Here is a 22,943-nt window from a genome sequence, read left to right as displayed (position 1 = left end):
AGGAGAGCTGTGCCCCACAGGGTTCTCAGTGGCCGTGTCGGAGGAGAGCTGTGCCCCACAGGGTTCTCGGTGGCCGTGTCAGAGGAGAGCTGTGCTCCACAGGGTTCTCAGTGGCCGTGTCAGAGGACAGCTGTGCCCCACAGGGTTCTCGGTGGCTGATTTTGTCTGGTGTAGACCGCCAGGCCTTTCTTCTGACGTGCCTCTCGGTGAACGTCCACCTTTGTGTCAGAAGCTGAGCACGTTAACTCTTCGCAACACCCAGGGACTCTCATGTAAATTAAATTCCTTGGAAAGATGTATTACTTAGGTCAGCTGCAGGGTTACGAGACTTTACCTAGTTTTGTATCTTGAGTCAAGCTGAACGAAGAAAAATCTACGTTCCTTGGACCAGCGTGTGTTGGCCACTACTGACAAGAACTAGTTGTTATCAAGTCAACCCCAACTCATGGGGACCCCACGGGTGTCAGAGGAGAACCACTTCCATACGGTTTTCAGTGGTTGATTTTTGGACATAGATTGCCAGTCCTTTCTTCCAAGGCACCTCTGAGTGGACTCAACTCTCCAACCTTTCAGTTGGCAGCCGAGCACATTAACCCTGTGCATCACCTGGGACTCCCCTTCATCAACACCTAAGGCGTTTTCTTCAGCTACAACCCTTTTGTTTTCAAATACTGTATTTCAAGAAGATGGATGGTGAATAGATAGGCAACCTTTTTTTTTTGGGCTCGAAATAGTGAAGTTTAATGAGCAAAAGTGCCCCTGAGATTTGCAGAACTGATGGGTAAACAGGTTATTTAAATCAGCCATCCTCATCAGAGAAGGACCTACTTGTGGCTAAATTGCTGATTACAATTTAGTTTGAGAAGATGTTTCCACTTAAATCATTTGAGGCAACGGTCGAAGGAAGTTTCTGAAGTGGATTTTTAAATCTTTGATTGACATCGACTTGATTTTGTTAGCTCTTATGTCATGATAAGCAAGAAGGCACTCAACAGTGAAGTTCCTGCCGCCCTTAAATGTGGATGCCCCCGCCTTGCAGAAGACTCCCTTAAATTAAGTCTCAGGAAATTTTTGATTCTTGGTCCGTTTTTACCAGAAGATTTATTATTGCCACGTGGTCAAGGGTCAGCAAATTTATTGCTGGGGACATTGAGTCGAGTTCACGTTTTAAATGGTACAGTAAAACCTGTGAAAGCCGGGACCTGTGCAAGGCAGAAACCTGTCAGAGAAGGAAAACACACGTTTCCCACTAACAGAGAGGATGGAGCCCTGGTGGCGCAGTGGTTAAGAGCTCAGCTGCTAACGAAAAGGTCACCAGTCTGAATCCACCAGGCGCTCCTTGGAAACTCTATGGGGCAGTTCTACTCTGTCCTCTAGGGTCGCTATGAGTCGGAATCAATTCGACAGCAATAGGTTTGATTTCCTTTTCTTTTTTTTTTGGTTTATGTATGAACTGGAACCCTAGCAGCAATACTGTCTCTTTATCTGGAGCCCTGGTGGCACAGTGGTTAAGAACTACAGCTGCTAACTAAAAGGCTGGCAGTTGGAATCCACCAGCTGCTCCTTGGAAACAAGATAGGGTAGTTCTACTCTCTCCTGTACCGTCACTATGCTTCAGAATTGACTCAACAGCAACAGCAAGGTTTGGTTTGGTTTTATCTATTTATGTATGTATCTATCATCTAGCTCATCTGTCTATCTATCATCTGTCTATCTATCTATCTACTATCTATCTACCTACCTATGTCTCTATTTCTCTGTCTATATATATATACATATATATGTGTGTGTGTGTATATATATACATGGAAACCCTGGTGGTGCAGTGGTTAAGAGCTCAGCTGCTAACCAAGAGGTCAGCAGTTTGAATCCACCAGCTGCTCCTCGGAAACCCTATGGGGCACTTCTACTCTGTCTATAGGGTCACTGTGAGTCGGAATCGACTCAACAACAATGGGTTTCTAATCAACCAGCCACAGAACTCCTTAAACCAACACATATAAGACATTAATTTTGTTACAAAACACAGATATAGGAGCCCTGGTGGCTCAGTGGTTAAGAGCTCGGCTGCTAACCAAAAGGTTGGCAGTTTGAATCCAGCAGCCGCTCCTTGGAAACCCTATGGGGCAGTTCTACTCTGTCCTATGGGGTCGCTGTGAGTCGGAACGGACTCGACGGCAATGGGCGCAGGCAACAGAGAGGATAGAAAAGGGGTACGAGCGCGCCCTGTCAAAGGCGGAAAACTTTCGGGAGCCAGACGAAGAAGGCAGTCCCAAGGAGTTCTGGCTCTCACAGCCTTCACTGTATTATCGCTTTTATTTGTGTGGAGCTGGGAGGAACCTCGCTGGCGTAACGGTGAAGCGCTCGGTTGCTAACAGAAAGGTTGGTGCTGCAGACCCACTCAGTGGCTCTGTGGGAGAAAGACCTGGCAGTCTGCTCCCGTAAAGATGACAGCCTAGAAAACCCTGTGGGGCAGTCCCACTCTGTCCCCTGGGGTTGCTATGAGTCAGAACCCACTTGACGGTACCTGACAACAACAGGTGCTACTTTTTAAGGACGAGTAAACCTTCAGTGCGTTGCTGCTGTTGTTGCCTGTTGCCGAGTCAGCCCCCGACTCACGGTGACCCCACGCGCTACGGAGCGGAACACCACCCGGGCCTGCGCCATCCCCACAATCGGTTGCGGATGGGAGCCTGTGATCCATAGGGTTTCCACGGGTGATACTCAGAAGGAGATGCCACGCCTTTCACTCCCCAGCTCTCTCCACTTTGCAGGTCAGCCCAGGTGGCGTCGGGGAGCTGTATGCTAGCTCAGTGTTGGGTGCCAGTGAGCCCCCACCTGTTCGGGGCCCCCCAGAGAAGACCACGGTGGTGGACGATACCCCGCCCTGCCCCACAGGGTGGCATCCGGAAGACGTGAGTACCTCACCCACACCGCGTGGCGGAAGTCATACCCTGACCCCCAGCGGGAGAACGCAGAGGGGACCCTCACAGCCCCCTGGGGAGGGACAAGGCCAGAGAAGAGCTGGTCCCCAGGGTTTCTTTGACATTAGGGGCTCTTGCCTTCATTTGAGGGGCCCTGGGGCCACAGTGGTTAAGCATTTGGCCGCTAACCAAAAGGTTGGCAGTTCAAATCCATCAGCTGCTCCTTGGAAACACTATGGGGCAGGTTTACTCTGTCCTATAGGCCGTTGGACAGTCGCACATTGTGATAGGCTGAATCACGGCCCCCTAAGAGTATCCAAGGAGTCCCTGGGTTGTGCAATTGGTTAAGCACTCAAAAACCAACCAAAAGGTTGGTGGTTCGCATCCACCCACAGGCACCTCAGAAGAAAGGCCTGGTAATCTGCTTCTGAGAGGTCACAACCATTGAACCCTGTGGAGCACAGTTCTGCTCTGCACACACGGGGTTGCCAGGAGTCAGAATCAACTCGACGACAGTGGGTTTGGTTTGTGAGAGTGTCCAGGTCCCAATCCTTGGAGTCCGTGAATATGGTGCCTCACCTGGCAAAGGGGACTGACTTTGCAGATGGGATTAAGTGAGGGCTCTTGAGACAGAAGATGATCCTGGATTATCTGGGTGGGCCCAGTGTCATTGTCAGGACCAGCACCGTTGCCCGGCAAGTCGATTCTGAGTCATGGCGCCCCCGTGTGTGTCAGAGTAGAACTGCACTCCATAGGTAGGCTTTTCAGTGGCTGATTTTTCAGCAGTAGCTTGCCAGACCTTTCTTCTGAGGCACCTGAGTGGACTCAAACCTCTGACCGTCCTGTTAGCAGCTGAGACCCTTAGCTGTTTATACCACTCAGGGTCTCCAAACCAGCTGCCATCGAGTTGACCCTGACTCGTGGCGCCCCGATGCGTGTCAGAGGAGAACTGAGCTCCACAGGGTTTTCAGTGGCTGCTTTTTCAGAAGGAGATCACCAGGCCTTTCTTCTGAGGTGCCCTCCAACTTTTTCTGTTAGCAGCCAAGTGTATTAACTGCACCATTCAGGGATTCCTGAACAGTTGTCTTATACTGACTCATGGCGACCCCATACGTGTCAGAGTACAACTGTGCTCCATAGGATTTTCAGAAGCAGATCACCAGGCCTTTCTTCTGAGGCACCTCTGGGTAGACTTCAACCTTTAACCTGTCGGTTAGCAGGGATCACAATAGAGAGTCCTGGACAGGGCGGGAGAAAAATGTAGAAGAAAACTCAAATTCGCCAAAAAAGACCAGACTTACTCATCTGACAGAGACTGGAGGAACCTCCAAGACTATGGCCCCAGGATACCCTGCTAACTCAGAACTGGAGCCACTCCCAAAGTCCATGTTTCAGACAAAGATTAAACAGGCTTATAAAACAAACTGTACCACACGTGACGAACGTGCTCCTTAGTTCAATCCAATGTGCAACTCCTGTCCAAAAGCAAAGATGAGAAGGCAGGAAGGGACAGGAAAACTGGACGAATGGACACTGGGAACCCAGGGTGGAGAGGGGGAGAGTGCTGACACATTGCAGGGATTGCAACTGATGTCACGAAACCATTTGTGTATAAATCTTTGAATGAGAAACTAATTTGGCTGTAAACTTTCACTGAAAGCACACACACACACATACACACGCACAAAAAAAAATCCTGTAGGGCACAGTTCTACTCTGACACACATGGGGTCTCCACGAGTCAGAGACAGCTCAACAAGGAGCAGGTTTTGATTTCATTATCCACCCTGCACCTCCTACTTAGTCTTTGTCATTATGCGGTATTGCTGCCACCTACTGGCCATTCATTGAATTTCTGACTGTGGTTTCTTTTTTGGGGGAGCTAGAACCCAGGCCCTGTCCTTGGGTGATGCAAACAGTTTGAGCTGGACTACTAATCTAAACGTTGGAGGTTCGAGCCCACCCAGTGATGCCACGGAAGAAATGCCTGGAAATCTGATTCCATTAAGATTACAGCCAAGAAAACTCTATGGAACAGTTCTGGTCTATCACACATGGGGTCGCCATGAGTCAGAATCAATTGGGTGGCTACGGGTTATTTTGGTTCAGAATCCAGGCCAAAAGAGACTTGATTTTCCAAATTACTATACCTGTGGAGGAGCCCTGGTGGAGCAGTGCTTAAGAGCTCAGCTGCTAACCAAAAGGTCGGCAGTTCGAATTCACCAGGTGCTCCTTGGAAACCGTACAGGGCAGTTCTACTCTGTCCTATCGGGTCGCTATGAGTTGGAATTGACTTGATGGCAACAGGTTTGGTTTTTTTTGTTTTTATACCTGTGGAACAGCGGGATGCTGGGACAACTTATTCCAACTTTTGTATACATAATATGGCAGTGCCAAGGACAAGGTGACTATTTTCAAAAATAAAGCTGAATGTCCAATGCATTTTCCATGTAAATGAATGTGGCAAAAAGAAAAATATTTACAATTTAGTATCTTCTCAGCCAAGTGTTTTGCAACGTGCTGGGTAAAGAAATGCTGTTCTTAATGAAAATATTATGGTTGCCACTTACGATACTGGTAGTTGTTTTTATTGCTGTTCATAGTGCATCTTGTTTTATTTGTAATAATTTTTAAAAAATTTTGTTGTGTTTTCGGTGAAGGTTTACACAGCAGTTTAGGTTTCCAGTCAACAATTTCTACACAAGTTGTTCAGGGACATTGGTTACATTCTTCACAATGCGTGAACATTCTCATTATTTCCATTCTGGTTGTTTCATTTCCATTCATCTAGTTTCCCTGCCCTCTTACATTCTCATCGTTTTAAAGTCATTGTTGACTGTCTGGTCTCATGTAGATGATTTGATAGTATACAACTTACTTATTAATTCTGCTGTTGATGGACATTTTATAGCTTTGGTTAATATGAATAATCCAAAGAAAAGACCAATCCCTGGAAATGGACGTCATGGTTGGTAAAGCAGAGGGTCAGCGAAAACGAGGGAAACCCTCCATGAGATGGATTGACACAGTGGCCTCAACAGTGGGCTCGAGCATATCAACGATCATGAAGATGGCACAGGGCTGGGCAGTGTTTTATTCTGTTTGTTGTACATGGGGTCACCATGAGTTGTGGCTGACTCGATGACAACTGGTTATGGGTTTACTGGTTGTCTTAGTCATCTAGTGCTGCTATAACAGAAAGACCTCAAGTGGATGGCTTTAACAAACAAAAATTTATTCTCACAGTCTAGGAGCCTACAAGTCTGAATTCAGGGTGCCAGCTCCAGGAGAACCCTTTCTCTCTCTGTCGGTTCTGGGGGAAGGTCCTTGTCATCAGTCTTCCCCTGGTCTAGGAGCTTCTCAGTGCAGGGACTCCGGGTCCAAAAGACATGCTCTGCTCCTAGTTGTTCTTTTTTGGTGGTAGGTAGTCCCTCTCCTCTCTACTTGCTTCTTTCTTTTATATCTCAAGAGATTGATTCAAAATACAACCTAATCCTATAGAGTCCTGCCTCATTAACATAACTGCCTCTAATCCTGCCTCATTAACATCATAGAAGTTAGGATTTACAACACGTAGGAAAATCACATCAGATGACAAAATGGCAGACAACCACACAATACTGGGAATCGTGGCCCAGCCAAGTTGACACACATTTTGAGGGGACACAATTCAGTTCATAACACTGGTTCGGCCCTACAGGGCTGCGGAAAACTCTTCTCAGTTTCTCAGCCTTTAGCTGCCACAAGAAGAAATGAGCTGCCAAGTTTCAGGCTTGGCTCTTCTGCTTGTCCTTGGGATCTTGACTTGCAAGTTTTTGAGTCCCTGGCAGCTCTCCCACGCATCTCAATATATATATATGTATGCATATTTTTTTTGTCCAGCCTTTTTAGTTGTACTTGGTGGGAGGGTTAGTCTATAAGAAGCCATTTAGCCAATTACAGAAAGTGGAAAAATCCTTCTTCCGTTCTTGAGATGATGGATATATGTATATTTTTAGCCTTTACCACCTCCGGCTGCCATCACTTTTGCAACTTTGTAGCCAATAATGCAAAGTAGTGCTTCCCTGTTATTAGTTCTGAATGAATCCCTGGGTGGTGTATTTCAGCATTCCGCATCCATGACTTTTCCACATCCCTGCATCATTTGGGGTTATTATGTCCTCTCTCAGCTTTAGTATTTCCAAATGGAGAGTACTTGTGCTTTTCAGCTGCTCTCCGTATTTCAGCCTCTCTCTCCTTTGTGCCGAGAATCTTTCTCTGCAAGATTTCCCAGTTTACAGTCTCTTCTTTCAAGATGACCTGACCTTCAGGCTTGCCTTTCAGGGGATGAATCTGTGAAGAGCTTATTACCTTCGGGTAAAAATAAATGCAGTTTGTGAAAGTCAGATTTTACATACGCACATTCATGTTGTGATGGCGGTTGGTTGCCGTTGAGTCAATTCTGACTCATGACGACCCCATGTGTGCAGAGTAGAGCTGTGTTCCACAGGGTTTTCAAAGCGGTGACCTTTCGGAAGCAGATTGCCAGGCCTTTCTTCTGAGGTGCCTCTGGGTGGGTTATGAACCATCAAACTTCCAGGTAGTAGTTGAGCGCTTAACTGTTTGCACCACCTAGGGACTCCTACACACACTGATATGCCTTCCAAAAATGATTTTAAAGCCTGATTCTGCACTCTAAAAACCCACTGCCATCGAGTCCATTCCAACTCAGGGTGACCCCATGTGTGTCAGAGTAGAACTGCGCTCCGTAGGGTTTTCAGTGACTGATTTTTCAGCAGTAGATCCCCAGGCCTTTCTTCTGAGGCACCACTGGGTGGACTTGAACCTTCAACCTTTTGGTTAACAGTTGAGCATGTTAACTATTTGTACCACATATAGCAGTATATATATACTCTATCAACCAGTTGTCGTCAAATCAATTCCAACTCATGGCGCCCCCGTGTGTGTCATAGGGTTTTCAAGGCTGTGACCTTTCGGCAGCAGATAGCCAGGCCTTTCTTCTGAGGTGCCTGTGAGTGGGTTCAAACCACCAACCTTTCGGCCACTGGTCGAGCGCTTACTGTTTGTGCCACCCAGGGATTTCTACGCACATTGTTACACTTTCCAAAAATGATGTTAAGGTCTGACTTTGCGCCGTACTGTTGTTAAATTGTCGTTTCTTAGATGGTGCTTGGCTACCATTACCGACCGCTCTGAAAGGGGTCACGATAGAGGGTCCCAGACAGGAGAAAAATATAGAACAAAATTCAAAGTTACAAAATAAAAAGATTAGACTTACTGGTCTGACAGAGACTGGAGGAACCCCGAGACTATGGCCCCCCAAACACCCTGCTAACTCAGAACTGAAGCCCACCTTCAGCCAAAGACTAGACAGGCCTATAATATAAACAATAACACTGGCTGGCACAAATGGTTTTGCTTGACTACTAACCTAAAGGTTGGTGGTTTGAACCCACCCAGCAGTGCCATGGAAGAAAGGCCTGGCAATCTGCCCCTGTAAAGGTTACAGCCCAGGAAACCCTATGGAGCAGTTCTATTCTGTCATGTGAGGTTGTCACGAGTTGGAGTTGTCTCCACGGCAACGGTGTTTGTTTTCATCCAGCATGGTGCTAGTTTTGTGCTTCCCTTGGGAGAACCGAGGGAGCATTGGTGGCGCAGTGGTTAAAGCACTCGGCTGCTAACCAAAAGGTCGGCGGTTCGAACCCCCCAGCTGCTCCACGGGAGAAAGATGGCGGCAGTCTGTAGGGTTGGTATGAGTCGGAATCGACTTGTCGGCAACGGGTTTGGTTTGGTTTTAGAAGAACTGAGAAGAGCCAGTAGGGTTGTTTTCAGCAGGGTTTCATTGTCTCGTGAAACCCTCGTTGAGGAAGGTGTCACGGATTGAATTGAGTCCCCCAAAAATGTGTGCATCCGTTTGGCTGGGTCATGATTCCCAGTATTGTATGATTATGTAATCTGATGTGATTTCCTTATGTATTGTAAACTCTATCACTATGATGAGGTTATACTGATGAGGTATACAAGATTGGATAGTGTCTTAATCCAATCTATTTTGAGATATAAAAGACAGAAGTGAGCAGAGACACCGGGGAACCTCATACCACCAAGAAAGCAGTGCCGGGAGCAGAGTGCATCCTTTGGACCTTAGGTTCCTGCGCTGAGGTGCTCCCAGACCAAGGGAAGATTGATGACACGGACCTTCCTCTAGAGCTGACAGAGAAAGCCTCCCCCCGGAGCTGGATGCCCTGAATTTGGACTTGTAGCCTACTGGACTGTGAGAGAATAACCTTCTCTTTGTTAAAGCCATACACTTGTGGTATTTCTGCTATAGCAGCACTAGATGACTAAGACAGAAGGCTTAGGGGGCTTGTTCCTCACCTGGCCCGTGGGGAAAGAGAAAGTAGGCAGGGCATTCCTCTCCCCATTCCCAGCCTGGCGGTGACCCCCAGGACACCTGCTCCATTCCATTGGGAGAATCAGCCATGTGGCCGTACTTAGGACTCTGTGGAGGCTGAGAAGCAGACTCAGGTGTGTGCCCAGAAGGGGGCGAACACACATCTCAGAGCGCCTGTCGCTCCCTGATGTCGTGGTGTTGTTGGTTGCTGGTGAGTTCAGTCCGACTCATGGCGACCCCATGTGTTACAGAGTAGAACTGTGCTCCAAACGGTTTTCTGGGCTGTCATCTTTACAGAAGCAGATCGCCAGGCCTTTCTTCCACGGCACTGCTGCGTGGGTTTTAACCAGCAACCTTTCACGTAGCGGCCGAGCGGAAACCATTTGTGCATCATGCCTCCTTTGTGTCGTGGGGGCAGAAATAAATAAACGGAGTGTTTTAGGTTGAGCTGCGTTTATTGGCATGAAGGTTGCTGCCGACCTGATTTTATTTAACCTGCCTTTGCTCTTTTTTCTTTATAACAGGTGATAGGTGGCCCAGATGAGATTTCTGCTGGAGTAACGCGTGGCCCCACTTCACCACCCTCCCCCGAATTCTCAGATGTCACAAAGGCCGAAACGCCCTCGGTATATCTCCTTGGTACTACTTACACACGTCTGTCTCTCTCCTTGCTTGTTACATCCTCGCCTTCTCTATGCCCGTTAAATACCAAGGAAGGTGTCGCATCAATTTTTCTGTATCCTGTGTTCTTTCTGACTGGCCTGTCCTCAGAGAATAAATTTGTGCTGTCCTTCATCCGTTTCTTGTTATCCACGAGGACAAGGTAAACTGATTGTGCATTCACAGAGTCCCTGGGCGGTGGAAATGGTGAACGCGCTCAGCTGCTAGCAAAAAGGTTGGAGGTTTGAGTCACTCAGAGGTGCCTCAGAAGAAAGGCCTGGTGACCTTCTTCCAAAAGAATGAGTCACTGAAAACCCTGTGGAGCACAGTTCTACTCTTGACTCAGATAAGGTCGCCATGAGTCAGAGTTGACTCCGGGGCAGCTGGTTTGGATTTTTTGGTTTTTATCTATTCAAACTTTTTTTACCCCTCATATTATTATTGTATTTCATGCTGGTCATCTGGCCATTTGCTCCTTAACTTTAGGAAGAATTAGAAAGTGAAAAGATGTTAACACCAATATGGCATGTTTATCTCACTTAATTTTTTTTTTTTTTAATTGTTGGTGGGATTTTTCATCAATGTCTAGAATCCGTATTTAAGGGTGATGAAGTTGAATTTTTTTTTTTTAAACCGTCACCCTCACGAATCTGGGCTTCCATTACCACACCCTGTCTGATGACGGACTCTATAGATACCCTTTCACTCTTAGTGAAAACCAGTTTAAAAAAAAAAAAAAAAAGTTGCCATGGAGTTGATACCAACTCATGGTACCCCCATGTGTGTTGGGGTAGAACTGTGCTCCACAGGGTTTTCAGTGGCTGATTTCTCAGAAGTAGATCACCAGGCCTTTCTTCTGAGGCACCTCTGGGTGGACTTGAACCTCTGACCTCTCTGTTACTATCTGAGCACATTCACTGTTTGCCCTACCCAGCGACTCCCCTAGACACATGGTCATGTCTATGTTATGGAGCGTAGCTGACCCATTGAGCCACTGCTATCAGATAACATCCACTGCCTTTTCTACTTCAGATGTTGCTTTTCATAGATCCTCTTTTTCCTTTGAACATCCAAACTGTTCTCGGAAGATGAGTAGTATCAGACCCCCAGTCTTAGTCATCTAGTGCTGCTATAACAGAAATACCACAGGTGGATGGCTCTAACAAACAGAAATTCATTCTCTCATAGTTTAGGAGGCTAGAAGTCCGAATTCAGGGTGCCAGCTCCAGGGGAAGCCTTCCTCTCTGTGTTGGCTCTGGGGGAAGGTCCTTGTCATCAATCTTCCTTCCCCTGGTCTAGGAGCTTCTCAGCACAGGGACCCCGGGTCCAAAGGATGCACTGTGCTCCTGGCTCTCCTTTCTTGGTGGTTATGAGTTCCTTCTCCTCTCTGCTTGCTTCCCTTTCCTTTTATCTCTTGTAAGATAAAAGGTGGTGCAGACTACACCCCAGGGAACTCCCTTTACATTGGATCAGTGATGTGACCTGCACAAGGGTGTTACAATCCCACCCTAATTCTCTGTCACCAAAGGCAGAGATGATGATTTATAACACATAGGAAAATCACAAAATGGAGGACAACCACACAACATTGAGAATCATGGCCTAACCAAGTTGACACATACTTTGGGGGAACACAATTCAATCCATGACACCCTTCCCCCACCCCCAAAAAAAATTGCAGTCAAGTGGACTCTGCCTTATGGTACCCCCATGTGTGTCAGAGTGGAACTACACTTCATAGGGTTTTCAATGGCTGATTTTTCAGAAGCAGATCACCAGGCCTTTCTTCCGAGACAGCTCTGGGTAGACTTGAACCTCCAACCTTTTGGTTAGCAGCCGAACACGTTGACTGTTTGTACTCCCAGGGGCGAGCTTTGATAAACTTCCTAAAAACTTTCAGCATCTCATCTTGCATAAGACGCGGTGTGAGGCTCAGGAAAAGCTAGGAGTGGTGCAGCAAAGCTTTTTTAACCTCCCCAGAGAAGACAAGTTAGCACAGCCGGTTAATTTGGGGGGAAAATCTCTCTGTCTTTTGGGTTGGTGATCCCTGGGTGGTGCAAATGATTAACACACTTAGCTGCTCACCGAAAGGTTGGAAGTTGGAGTCCGCCCAGAGGTGCCTTAGGAGAAAGGCCTGGCAATCTACTTCCAAATGTCACATGTACTAAAAAACTTTATGGGCGCGGTTCTACTCTGACCCACGTGGGGTGGCTGTGAGTCGGGGTGGGCTCCAGGAGGACTGGTGCCCGGGGTTGATACAAAGGCCCCGGAGCCCGATGCAGGTTCATGATGGAGCCGTTATGTCTTTAGCAGCCAGGGGACACAGCTGAGAGCGGCCCAGCGGAGGACAAGTTGGAACCCAGGCAGGAGACCCCTGTGGAAGCCACAAAGGACCCAACTCCGCAGGACGCATTGGAGGTGGTATCCAAGCCCCCTGCCCCTCCTGATGGAATCTCGTTGCTATCCGCGCTTCTTGGGGCTGCCAGCATGCTTCCTGCGCTAACTCCATTTCAGCTTTGCTCGATTGAAGTAAGAGCCCGCCCACCTCTCTGGGCACCCACTTTCCGTCCTGTCATCTGTCCAGCCTTTCCCTGGGGCGGTTGGTCACTGTGTCTCCTGCCTGAGTCTCTGACCATCCTGCACGCGCTCTCCCTGCAAGGCTTCTCTGCACAGGTTATTCACGCGGAAGCAGACTCACCGCCATTCCTTTTCTGAAATGAAGCGAATCCGAGCAGTGAAACCGGGAGGTGAACGTTTCGATCCCAGTTGCGCCCTCAGTGGTCTCGTCTTTGAGAACGCAGTGAAAGACGCGTGGTTCCTGCCCTTTGCTCTTACGGGGGTTCCTGTCTCAAACTTCACTTGGTCGGCTGATGCAGAAAGCAACGGCGAATGGCTTCTTTACTCCTTAACAGTGACCTCGCGATGCACTGTTAAGTCATAGTAAATAAAAAATAGCTAAAATTACCGGTGGGAAAAGTGGAGCCCCTGGGTGGCGCCAACAGTTAAGCACTCGGCTGTTAACTGAAAGATTGGAGCTTTGCGTCCACCCAGAGGCGCCTCGGAAGAAAGGCCTGGCAATCTGCTTCCTAAACATCAGCCATTGAAACCCCCATGGAGCACAGTTCTGCTCTGACACAGGTGGGGTCGCCGTAAGTCGGAGTTGACGCGATGGGAACTGGTTTTATGACTGTTCCACTGAGCTGCTCAGAGAACAGTGTGGCCAGGTTTCAACTCACTGAGGGAAGGAAGATTTCCTTAAAGCCTTTTCAACAACTGCAGCTGGTAAGGTAGTGTGGGAGGAGCCCTGGTGGCGCAACGGTTAAGCGCCCAGCTGCTAACTGAAAGGTCAGCGGTTCAAACCCACCAGCAGCTCCTCAGGAGAAAGGCCTGGCGATCTGCTCCTGTAAAGATTACAGCATAGAAAACCCTCTGGGGCAGTTCTACTGTGTCACGTGGGGTTACTATGAGTCAAAAATCGACTGGACGGCGCCCGACAACGAAACAACATGCAGAACTTGACTTGCGACAAAGCAGCATCCACTTGAAGACCTATCCAAAATGGATACTTGGACATGGATGTGCAGGATACCCAACCAACCAACCCGTTGCCGTTGAAGTTGATTCCGACTCATAGCTACCCAACAGCAAGCGGCTGGTGGATTCCAACTGCTGACCTTTTACTTAGCAACTGAAGTCTTAACCACTGCGCCACCAAGGCTCCAAGCTACAGAATAACCCACCAGAAATCAATTTATATTCTCCGAGTACAAAGAGGAATCACGGCGGACTTCGCTTTGACAGATCCGCCCTGTAGTAGATGGAGACCTTGGTCAAGCTGGTTGAATTCCCCCAATATCTGTGAGATAAAGACGGGGTCCCCACCTCAGAGAGCTGGGGGGATAGGTCGGATAAGCGGGCTGGAGGAAACCCTACTTAGGGCCTGACCCGTAAGCTCGGCTCCGGTCCTACCGCCGGTCTGTTCCCAGCGGATGAGTCTGAGAGCATCGCAGCTTGCCAGGCGTTGCCATACCCATGGAATCCCTCCCCAGCGCGCCCTGCTCCCGCGCTGGGAAGCCCACCTGCCGTAGTCGTCGGGCCGTTTAACCGGGCGCTTGAACATTCTTGTCCTCCTGCGTCATGGAGCCTCCCAGACTAGTATCTCGTTTAACAACCTGTTAGACAAAGCTGACGGCCCGTTGGTTTGTTGGATTCTTCTTCGCGTCACAGCTGGTTCAGTCGCCACGCTGTTTTGTGACGAGGCTAAGAGGGCCGCGGGGTGCACCTTCGATTCCCGAATTTTCACCATGAGTCCAACTTAACTTAAACCATGACTCTAAATCCATATTTCTTTGTTGTTGTTGTTAAGTGCTGTCGAGTCGGTTCTGACTCCTAGCGACCCTATGTACAGCAGACCGGAACGCTACCCAGTCCGGCGCCATCCTCACAGTATTTGTTATGATTGAGCCCATTGTTGCAGCCACTGTGTCAGTCCATCTTGTCGAGGGTCTTCCTCTTTTTCGCTGACCCTCTACTTTACCAAGTATGATGTCATTCTCTGGGGACTGGTCCCTCCTGATAACATGTCCAGAGCATGTGAACGAAATCGCTCCATCCTTGCTTCTAAGGAACATTCTGGCTGTACTTCTTCCAAGACAGACGTGTTCGTTCTTTTGGCAGTCCATGGTATATTCGCTGTTCTTCACCAACACCACAGTTCAAAGGCGAGAATTCTTCCATCTTCCTTATTCATTGTCCAAAGTATGTGAGATGTAGTCTTGTCATCCTTGCTTCCAAGGAGCACTCTGGCTGTACTTCTTCCAAGACAGACTTGTTCGTTCTTCTGGCAGTCCATGGTGTATTCAATATTCTTTACCGACACCATAATTCAAAGGCATCAATTCTTCTTCGGTCTTTCTTATTCATTGTCCAGCTTTTACAATGCATATGAGGCAATTGAAAATACCTTGGCTTGAATCAGGTGCACCTTAGTCCTCAAAGTGACATCTTTGCTTTTCAACACTTTAAAGAGGTCTTTTGCAGCAGATTCGCCCAATGCAATACGCCATTTGATTTCTTGACAGCTGCTTCCATGGGCATTGATTGCGGACCCAAGTGTAATGAAATCCTTGACTTCAGTCTTTTCTCCATTTATCATGAGCATAGTGATTAAGAGCTTGGCTGTTAACCAAAAGCTTGGCAGTCTGAATCCACCAGGAGCTCCTTGGAAACCGTACAGGGCAGTTCTGCTCGGTCCTATAGGGGTGCTAGGAGTCAGGATCGACTTGACAGCAGTGGGTTTTTCCCTACTTCTTAGGTGGGGAGAAACGTGATGTTAATCTGAAACAGGCAATTTTTTTTTTTTTAACTCTTGCTATTTCCTTAATCAGTGGGATGGCTGTATTTGGATAGAATGTACAATGGTCTGTGTAGAACGCAGAATCTTAAATGTATAAACTCTTGAAAATACTGTAGCAAAAAATAAGCGGCAAAATGAGTATGTGCTCAGTGGCACAGGAGCTGTAATTCACATAGCTAGTGTCCAACACCAGTTACGTGATCAGCTGCTAACTGAAAGGTCGGCGGTTCAAACCCACCCAGCGGCTCTGCAGAAGAAAGGCCTGGTGGTCTGCTTCTGTAAAGATCACAGCCTAGAAAACCCTCTGGGAGCAGTTTTACTCTGTCACACAGGGTGGCTATGAGTTGAAATTGATTCAACAGTACCTGACAACAACAGTCTCTTTGTAAGGAGCCCTGGTGGTGCAGCGGTTAAGCGCTTGGCTGCTAACCTAAAGGTCAGCGGTTTGAACCCACCAGTGGCTCCACAGGAGAAAGCCCTGGCGATCTGCTCCCATAAAGACCACAGCCTAGAAAACCCTATGGGGCAGTTCTACTCTGTCACACGCGGTCGTCAAGAGTCGGAGTCAACTCGACAGCACAAAACAACAGTGTCCGGCACTCACCATCTGGGCAGAATCTTTGTCAATTTTAGCATCAGAGATGTATGTATATGTGTGAGTCTGTTATTACTGCTAATCTGTATTTTTGAAAGTCTTTTTCTAATGCTTAGTAAGAGGTTTTTAAAACAAATGTGTTTATTTTTGTTGACTCTCTTGAAAACTAAAGTAAGGTGTGTGTGTTGAACACTTGCGTATTTTATATATCATATCTTGAGCCCTGGTGGCGCAGTGGTTGAGAGCTCGGTTGCTAACCAAAAGGTCAGCCATTCGGATCCACCAGCCACTCCTTGGAAACCCTATGGGGCAGTTCTGCTCTGTCCTAGAGGGTCGCTATGAGTCGGAATCGACTTGACGGCAATGAGTTTTTATCACTTAAGAAGGCAGAACCCTGCCATTGAAAGGGAAAATTATTTAACTTATCTTGCCGTCCAGCTCCAAACAGTACAGGTTTAATTTACATGAGGTGAATATTTTCTTCATTTAACATAGCTTCATTATTCACTGTGATACAAAATATTGAGGTTTTGGTGGGTGGAAATATTAAATCAATTGTGTGTGTGCGTGTGTGCGTGTGCACAAAATGGTTAATCCTGTAGAAACTGGGAGGTGGGGCAGCTGTTACGACTAATTGCAAGATTTTTTTAAAAATATTTTTTAATTGTAGTTTAGATGAAGGTTTACAGAACTAGCTTCTAACAGTTAGTACACACATTGTTTTGGGACATTGGTTAACAACCCCACAACATGTCAACACTCTCCCTTCCTTCTCGGCCTTGGGTTCTCTATTACCAGCTTTCCTGTCCCCTCCTGCCTTCTCGTCCTTGCCCCTGGGCTGGTGTGCCCCATTAGTCTCGTTTTGTTTTATGGGGCTGTCTAATCTTTGGCTGAAGGGTGAACCTCAGGAGTGACTTCAGTACTGAGCTAAAAGGGTGTCTAGGGGCCGTACTCTCAGGGTTTCTCCAGTCTCTGTCAGGCCAGTAAGTCTGGTCTTTTTTTGTTGTTGTTAGAATTTCGTTCTACATTTTTCTCCAGCTCTGCCCAGGGCCCGCAACTGACAGGGATTTTCTTTTTCTTTTATTGTTGTGCTTTAAGTGAAAGTTTACAATTCAAGTTAGTCTGTTATACAAAAATTTATACATACATTGTTATGGGACCCTAATTGCTCTCCCTATACTGTGACAGCACACTCCTTTCCACCTCGGATTTCCCATGTCCATTCAACCAGCTCCTGACCCTCTCTGCCTTCTCCTCTCACCTCTGAACAGGAGCTGCCCGTTTAGTCTCATGTACCTACTTGAGCTAAGAAGCACACTCTTCACAAGTATCATTTTATGTCCCACAGTCCAGTCCCATCCCCGTCTGAAGAGTTGGCCTCGGAAATTGTTTTAGTTCTGGGCCCATAGAGATTCCAGGGGCCATGTTTTCCAGGGTTCTTCCAGCCTCAGTCAGACCATTAAGTCTGGTCTTCTTACTAGAATTTGAGTTCTGCACCCCACCTTTCTCCTGCTCCAGCAGGGACTCTCTGTTGTGTTCCCTGTCAGGGCGGTCATTGGTGGTAGCCGGACACCATCTAGTTCTTCTGGCCTCGGGCTGATGCAGTCTCTGGTTTATGTGGCCCTTTTTGACAGGGATGTTTTTATAAAAAATAATAAATATCTGCTGGAACACCCCACAGAAGTTTTATAGACAGTCACTTTGGTGTCACCCCATCTGACAGTGTCACCCAGTGTGATCCGCACCCCCCGCACTCCCTCGTGACACCACTGCTTATGGAATGGATTAGTGAGCCAGTGGATGCTGTAGACAGCGCCCATTCAATGGCGGACAGCGCCCACAACCGTCTCCTGTTGGCTTGTCTCCCGCAGGTTGACCTGGCCGTGTCTCTCTCCGAGATCTCCATCCAGGAAAAGGTTAGGGAACCGAGTCCGGAGGAAGAGCGGAGGCAATGGGAAGACGGACGTATCGACTACCTGGGCAGGGACGCCTTTGCTCGCATTCAGGAGAAGCTGGACCAGTTTCTGCAGTGATCTCTGCGGTTGTGTGGGTGTGTTGTGTGGTGTGTGTGGTCAGACAATGCCTTGTTGCCATGGTTTTGTTACAGGAACGTCTCCCATCCTTCTAAACAGAAACGCTGTTAAACCATGTGCTTCTATTTATGGTCGACCAACTTGAATCACATCGGAGATTAAAAAAAAAACAAAACAAAAAAGCCAGCCCTCTGCTGATCCAAGCTACAAACAACTGCAGGCTTTCCAGAAAGACCAAGCCCTTCTTTTCACCTTGTGGGTAAAGGGAGCAGGAATGAGCTTCCAGCAGACCCTCGGCATGGTTAAATGCTTGACTGCTAACTGAAAGGTTGGAGGTTTGAACCCACCCAGAGGTGCCTCGGAAGAAAGTCCTGGCAGTCTACTTCTGAAAGATCAGCCACTGAAAACCCTGCAGAGCACAGTTCTACCCTGACACACACGGGGGCGCCGTGCGTCGTAATCCACTCCCTGGGGACTAACAACAACAAGAGTTCCTTAGCAACAGTCTCTGCTCCTGCCAGAAGGAACTCTGAAAGATATCCCTGCACTGGTGCTACAATATGTACTCTCAAAGGAGCCTCTGGGTGGTGCACATGGTGAATGTGCTCTGCTGCTCACCGAAAGTTTGGCGGTTCGTGTGCACCCAGGAAGAAAGGCCTGCCGATCTACTTCTGAAAAATCATCCATTGAAAACCCACGGAGCACAGTTCTACTCTGACACTCATGGGGACGCCGTGAGTCAGAGATGACTTGATGGCAGCAGGTTTGGTTTGTTTATGTGTGGTTAAACATTTCACTGCAAATCTCCTTCCGCCACTAAGCTACTGAGACTTGTCCATGTATTCTGCATGTTGAGAACCTTAGGGAATAAAATGTCCGTTCCTTTAGGGCTCGGTTAGCATTCAGACATCCTCAGACTGACGCTCATCTAGACTTGGTGTCCTCTGTGAAATCTAACGGGATTTCCTGGTGCCTTTGATGGGAACTCAGCTTGGGAAATGCCAGAGGAATTTGGAAGGATGATTTTAACAAGCATGGCGATGTCATCTCTTCTAAACCAATTTACTTCCTGGTTTAGAAGAACCCAGGGGCTTACTCCAAATGATTTTGAGCGCGTCCCCTGGTGGCACGAAATGGTTAAACACTCGGCTGCTAACCAAAAAGTTCGAGGTTTGAGTCACCCAGAAGAGCCTCGGAAGAAAGGCCTGGCAATCTACTGCTGGGAAATCACCTATTGAAAACCCTGTGGAGCACAGTTCTACTCTGACACACATGGGGTCGCCATGAGTCGGAATTGACTCAAACAGCAACTGGTTTTAGTAGGATTGCTGTATTTTTACTAAAATAACGCAGCAACCTTTTTTAAAAAAAAAAAAAACTGGCATAGCAGCGCCTACGAAAATAGGGAGAGGGCACAGCCCGCAAATAAATGCAGAAGGCGTGCGTTATCTGCAGAAAAATACAGTATGTGGTGTAGTTTGCCTCATCAGAACTTCATTTTTCATTACACCACCCAGAGGCACCTTGGAAGAAAGCCCTGGCAATCTGCTTCCAAAAACTCAGCATTGAAAACCCTGTGGAGCTCAGTCCTACTCTGACACACATAGGGGGCACCATGAGTCAGACTCGACTCCACGGCAATGGGTTTGGTGGGTTTTTTTTTTTTTTTTTGGTTGTTTTGTTTTTAATTTCAAGCAACAGCTCACTCATGGTAACAGAACTTGGAGAGGTTCTTCATTGAAAGGTAAGCCAATTCGCGGTTGATTTGACGGCAGTTTGGTTGGTGTGGCTTCCCAGCTCTCAGCTGTCTAAACAACCTTCGCAGCCACCGTGCTCTCCAGGCCGTTCAACCCCGCTGTCTCAGAATTGTCCGTTTTATGAGGCTGGACACTTAATTCCCCGGACAGGGGAGCCTCATCTTTACAAACATCCTAATTTCCTGTGTTGATGATACACTGTGTTCTAACATTTCACCGGGCCACGCTTTGTGCCCACAGCCATTATAATTGAAAACAGAAATCACTGTAACGAAGAGAAGGAAGTGTGATACGTGAAATTAAATAGGAGTTGCTGGGTGATGGAAATGGGTGAGCCCTTGGTTGCTAACCTAAGGGCACAGGTTCTAGTCCACCCAGAGGTGCCTTGGGAGAAAGACCTGGCAATCGACTTCTGAAAAACTCAGCCACTGAAAACCCTGTGGAGCACAGTTCTACTGACACACGTGGGGGCGCCATGAGTCGGAGTCAACCTGATGGCAACTGGTTTTCAGAATCCCTGGGTAGTGCAAATGGTGAATGCGCTCGGCTGCCCACTGAAAGGCTGGAGGCTCGAGTCTGCCCAGAGGTGCCTCAGAAGGCCTGGCTAGCTGCTTTTGAAAAACCAGGCACTGAAAACCCTGTGGAGCACAGTTCTATTCCGCCATACGGGCTTGCTGTGAGCCGACTCGACTCGACGGCAAATGTTTTGTTTTTCAGTATTGAAAAGCAAAGGATATATTAGAGCCAGGTTTTGAAGAAGTGGGGGGACTATGTCCGATACCCACCCATCGCCATCAAGTCAATTCCGACTCATAGCGACCCTACAGGACAGAGTAGAACCGCCCATAGGGTTTCCAAGGAGCGCCTGGTGGATTCAAACTGCCGACCTTTTGGTTCGTAGCTGAGCGCTTAACCACTGTGCCACCGGGGTTCATCGTGTTTTGATTAACTGGGCGTGTTTGGTCATATTTCACATGCCCTGAAGCAAATTATTTTTGGGCCAACAGGGAATTTGGCTGAAATTTCCCTTGCGTTTCTTTGCTTATGGCTTCCGTGGGGGCAAGGCGTGGGTTTTGGAGGGTGCATTTCCATCTGGGAGATGAGTCATTTGCAGTCTGGATTGGCAGCGCGCCTACAACGTTTCAGGGGCTAGTTTAACACGGCCATACAGGCAGAGTCTTGGGTGGACTGGGGTGGGACGGGGATCAGTGTCAGTGTACACGGTCGGACACACAGCGCAGGTGTTGTGAGCTGTGATGTCAGCTGTGAAGAACAGAAGTCTCTGCCTAACAAATCGAGAGGGAAGACAACAGAGAAGAGTGAGTCGGTTTTGTCTTTTCTGGAGAAGAGAATCCACGTTCAGGGCCAACGGTTAATCGACTTGATGTCTAAGTTCCACACGGAATTCTGTTCTGTGTTCTATGGGCATCGTCACATGTGGAGTAATGCTAACACATTTACATTAAAATTTTAAAACAGCAGTAGAGTCTCTCCCTGGTCTGTGTCTGCGTACGTTAGGAGAATCAGAGAGATGTTTTGCATTTAAGAGAACAAAGGAGCATGGTTGCCTTTTTCCTACCATGAATTTATTAAATCTGTTTTCAGAATTGCTGAAGCACCCAGGTGGTGCAGACTGTGAATGCACTCGGCTTCTCACGGAAAGGTTGGAAGCTTGGGTCCACCCAGAGGTACATCGGAAGAAAGTCCTGGCAACCTACTTCCGAAAAATGAGCCATTGAAAAAACCGTGTGGAGTGCAGTTCTACTCTGACACGCAGGGGGGTGCGCCATGAGTTGGAGTCGACTTGACTGCAACTAGTTTTATAGGTATATATGGAGGCCTTGGGTGGTAAAAATATTAAACACTTGGCTTCTAACCAAAAGGCTGACGGTTCAAACCCACCCAGGGGCTGTTTGGGAGAAAGACCTGGCAATTCACTCCTGTAAAGACTGCAGCCTAGAAAACCCTATGTGGAAGTTCAACTCTGTCACATGGGGTTGCTATGAGTCAGAATCTACTCAACGGCAAAGGGTGTGGCATAGTTAATGCACTTGGCTGCTCACCAAAAGGTTGGCAATTCGAGCCCACCCAGAGGTACCTCGGAAGAAAGGCCTGGAGATCTACTTCCAAAAAATCAGCCATTGAAAACCCTGTGGAGCACAGTTCTACTCTGACACACATGGGGTGACTGAGTCAGAGGTGACTCAATGGCAACTGATTTAGGTGTGTCGTGTGTGTGGTTAGTGTGTGTGTGTGGTGCAAACGATTAAAGTGCTGGGCTGCTACCTGAAAGGTTGGAGGTTCAAGTCCACCCAGACGCACCTAGGAAGAAAGGCCTGGCCATCTACTTCCAAAAATCGGCCATTGAATACCATGTGGAGCAGAATTTCCATGGGGTCACTATGAGTCAGAATCAACTCAATGGCAACAGGTTTGGTTTGGATTGATCTATATATGTCATCTATCATCCATCAATCCATCCATCTATCTATTGATCATCTATCAGTCTATCATCTATCTAGCAATCAACTGTCTATATATCCATCTATCATCTATCAGTCCATCCATCTAACATGTATCTGTCTACTGATCAATCGATCATCATCCATCAATCCATCCATTTATCTATCATCTAACCATCCATCATCTATTATCCATCTATCTGTCAATCACCCATCTACCTACCTAGCTATCTGTCTGTGTCTGTCTATCATCTATCTATCTATATACCTGTCTGTCTATCATCTCTTATCTATCAGTCAGGGAGGCTGACAAGTCCCAAATCTGTGGGTCAGGCATCAGGCTGGAGGCTTCTCCTGACTCATATGGTTGCAGGGGCTGACTCATCCAAAATCAGCAGGTCAGATAGCAGGCTGATGGTTCACAAGGCTGTGGGTGCTGGGGAATCCCACAATCTGCAGGTCAGATGGCTGCTGCTGGTTCACAGGGCTGTGGGCACTGGGGAATCCCACAATCTGCAAGTTAGATTGCAGGCTGCTGGTTCACAGGGCTGTGGGCACCGGGGAATCCCACAATCTGCAGGTTAGATGGCAGGCTGCTGGTTCACGGGGCTGTGGGCACTGGGGAATCCCACAATCTGCAAGTTAGATGGCAGGCTGCTGGTTCACGGGGCTGTGGGTGCCAGGGAATCCCACAATCTGCAAGTTAGATGGCAGGCTGCTGGATCACAGGGCTGTGGGTGCCGGGGAATCCCACAATCTGCA

General features: G+C 47.8%; 1 protein-coding gene across 1 annotated transcript in view; it reads left to right on the top strand.

Moving 5' to 3' along the window:
- Window positions 1-17,962, top strand: part of GYG2 (glycogenin 2) — a 21,475-nt gene extending 3,513 nt beyond the window's left edge. Inside the window, exons 4-7 of the mRNA XM_023739479.1 lie at window positions 2,775-2,915; window positions 9,843-9,944; window positions 12,292-12,396; window positions 17,801-17,962. Of these exons, the coding sequence (XP_023595247.1) occupies window positions 2,775-2,915; window positions 9,843-9,944; window positions 12,292-12,396; window positions 17,801-17,962 (510 nt within the window). The remainder of the gene's footprint in view (window positions 1-2,774; window positions 2,916-9,842; window positions 9,945-12,291; window positions 12,397-17,800) is intronic.
- Window positions 17,963-22,943: the final 4,981 nt, after the last annotated feature.

This window comes from Trichechus manatus, unplaced genomic scaffold (assembly GCF_000243295.1).
Source record: "Trichechus manatus latirostris isolate Lorelei unplaced genomic scaffold, TriManLat1.0 scaffold00134, whole genome shotgun sequence".
NCBI classification, from domain to species: Eukaryota; Metazoa; Chordata; class Mammalia; order Sirenia; family Trichechidae; genus Trichechus; species Trichechus manatus.
The sequence above is the reverse complement of the archived record's forward strand: the minus strand, read 5'-3'. Positions and strand labels throughout refer to the sequence as shown.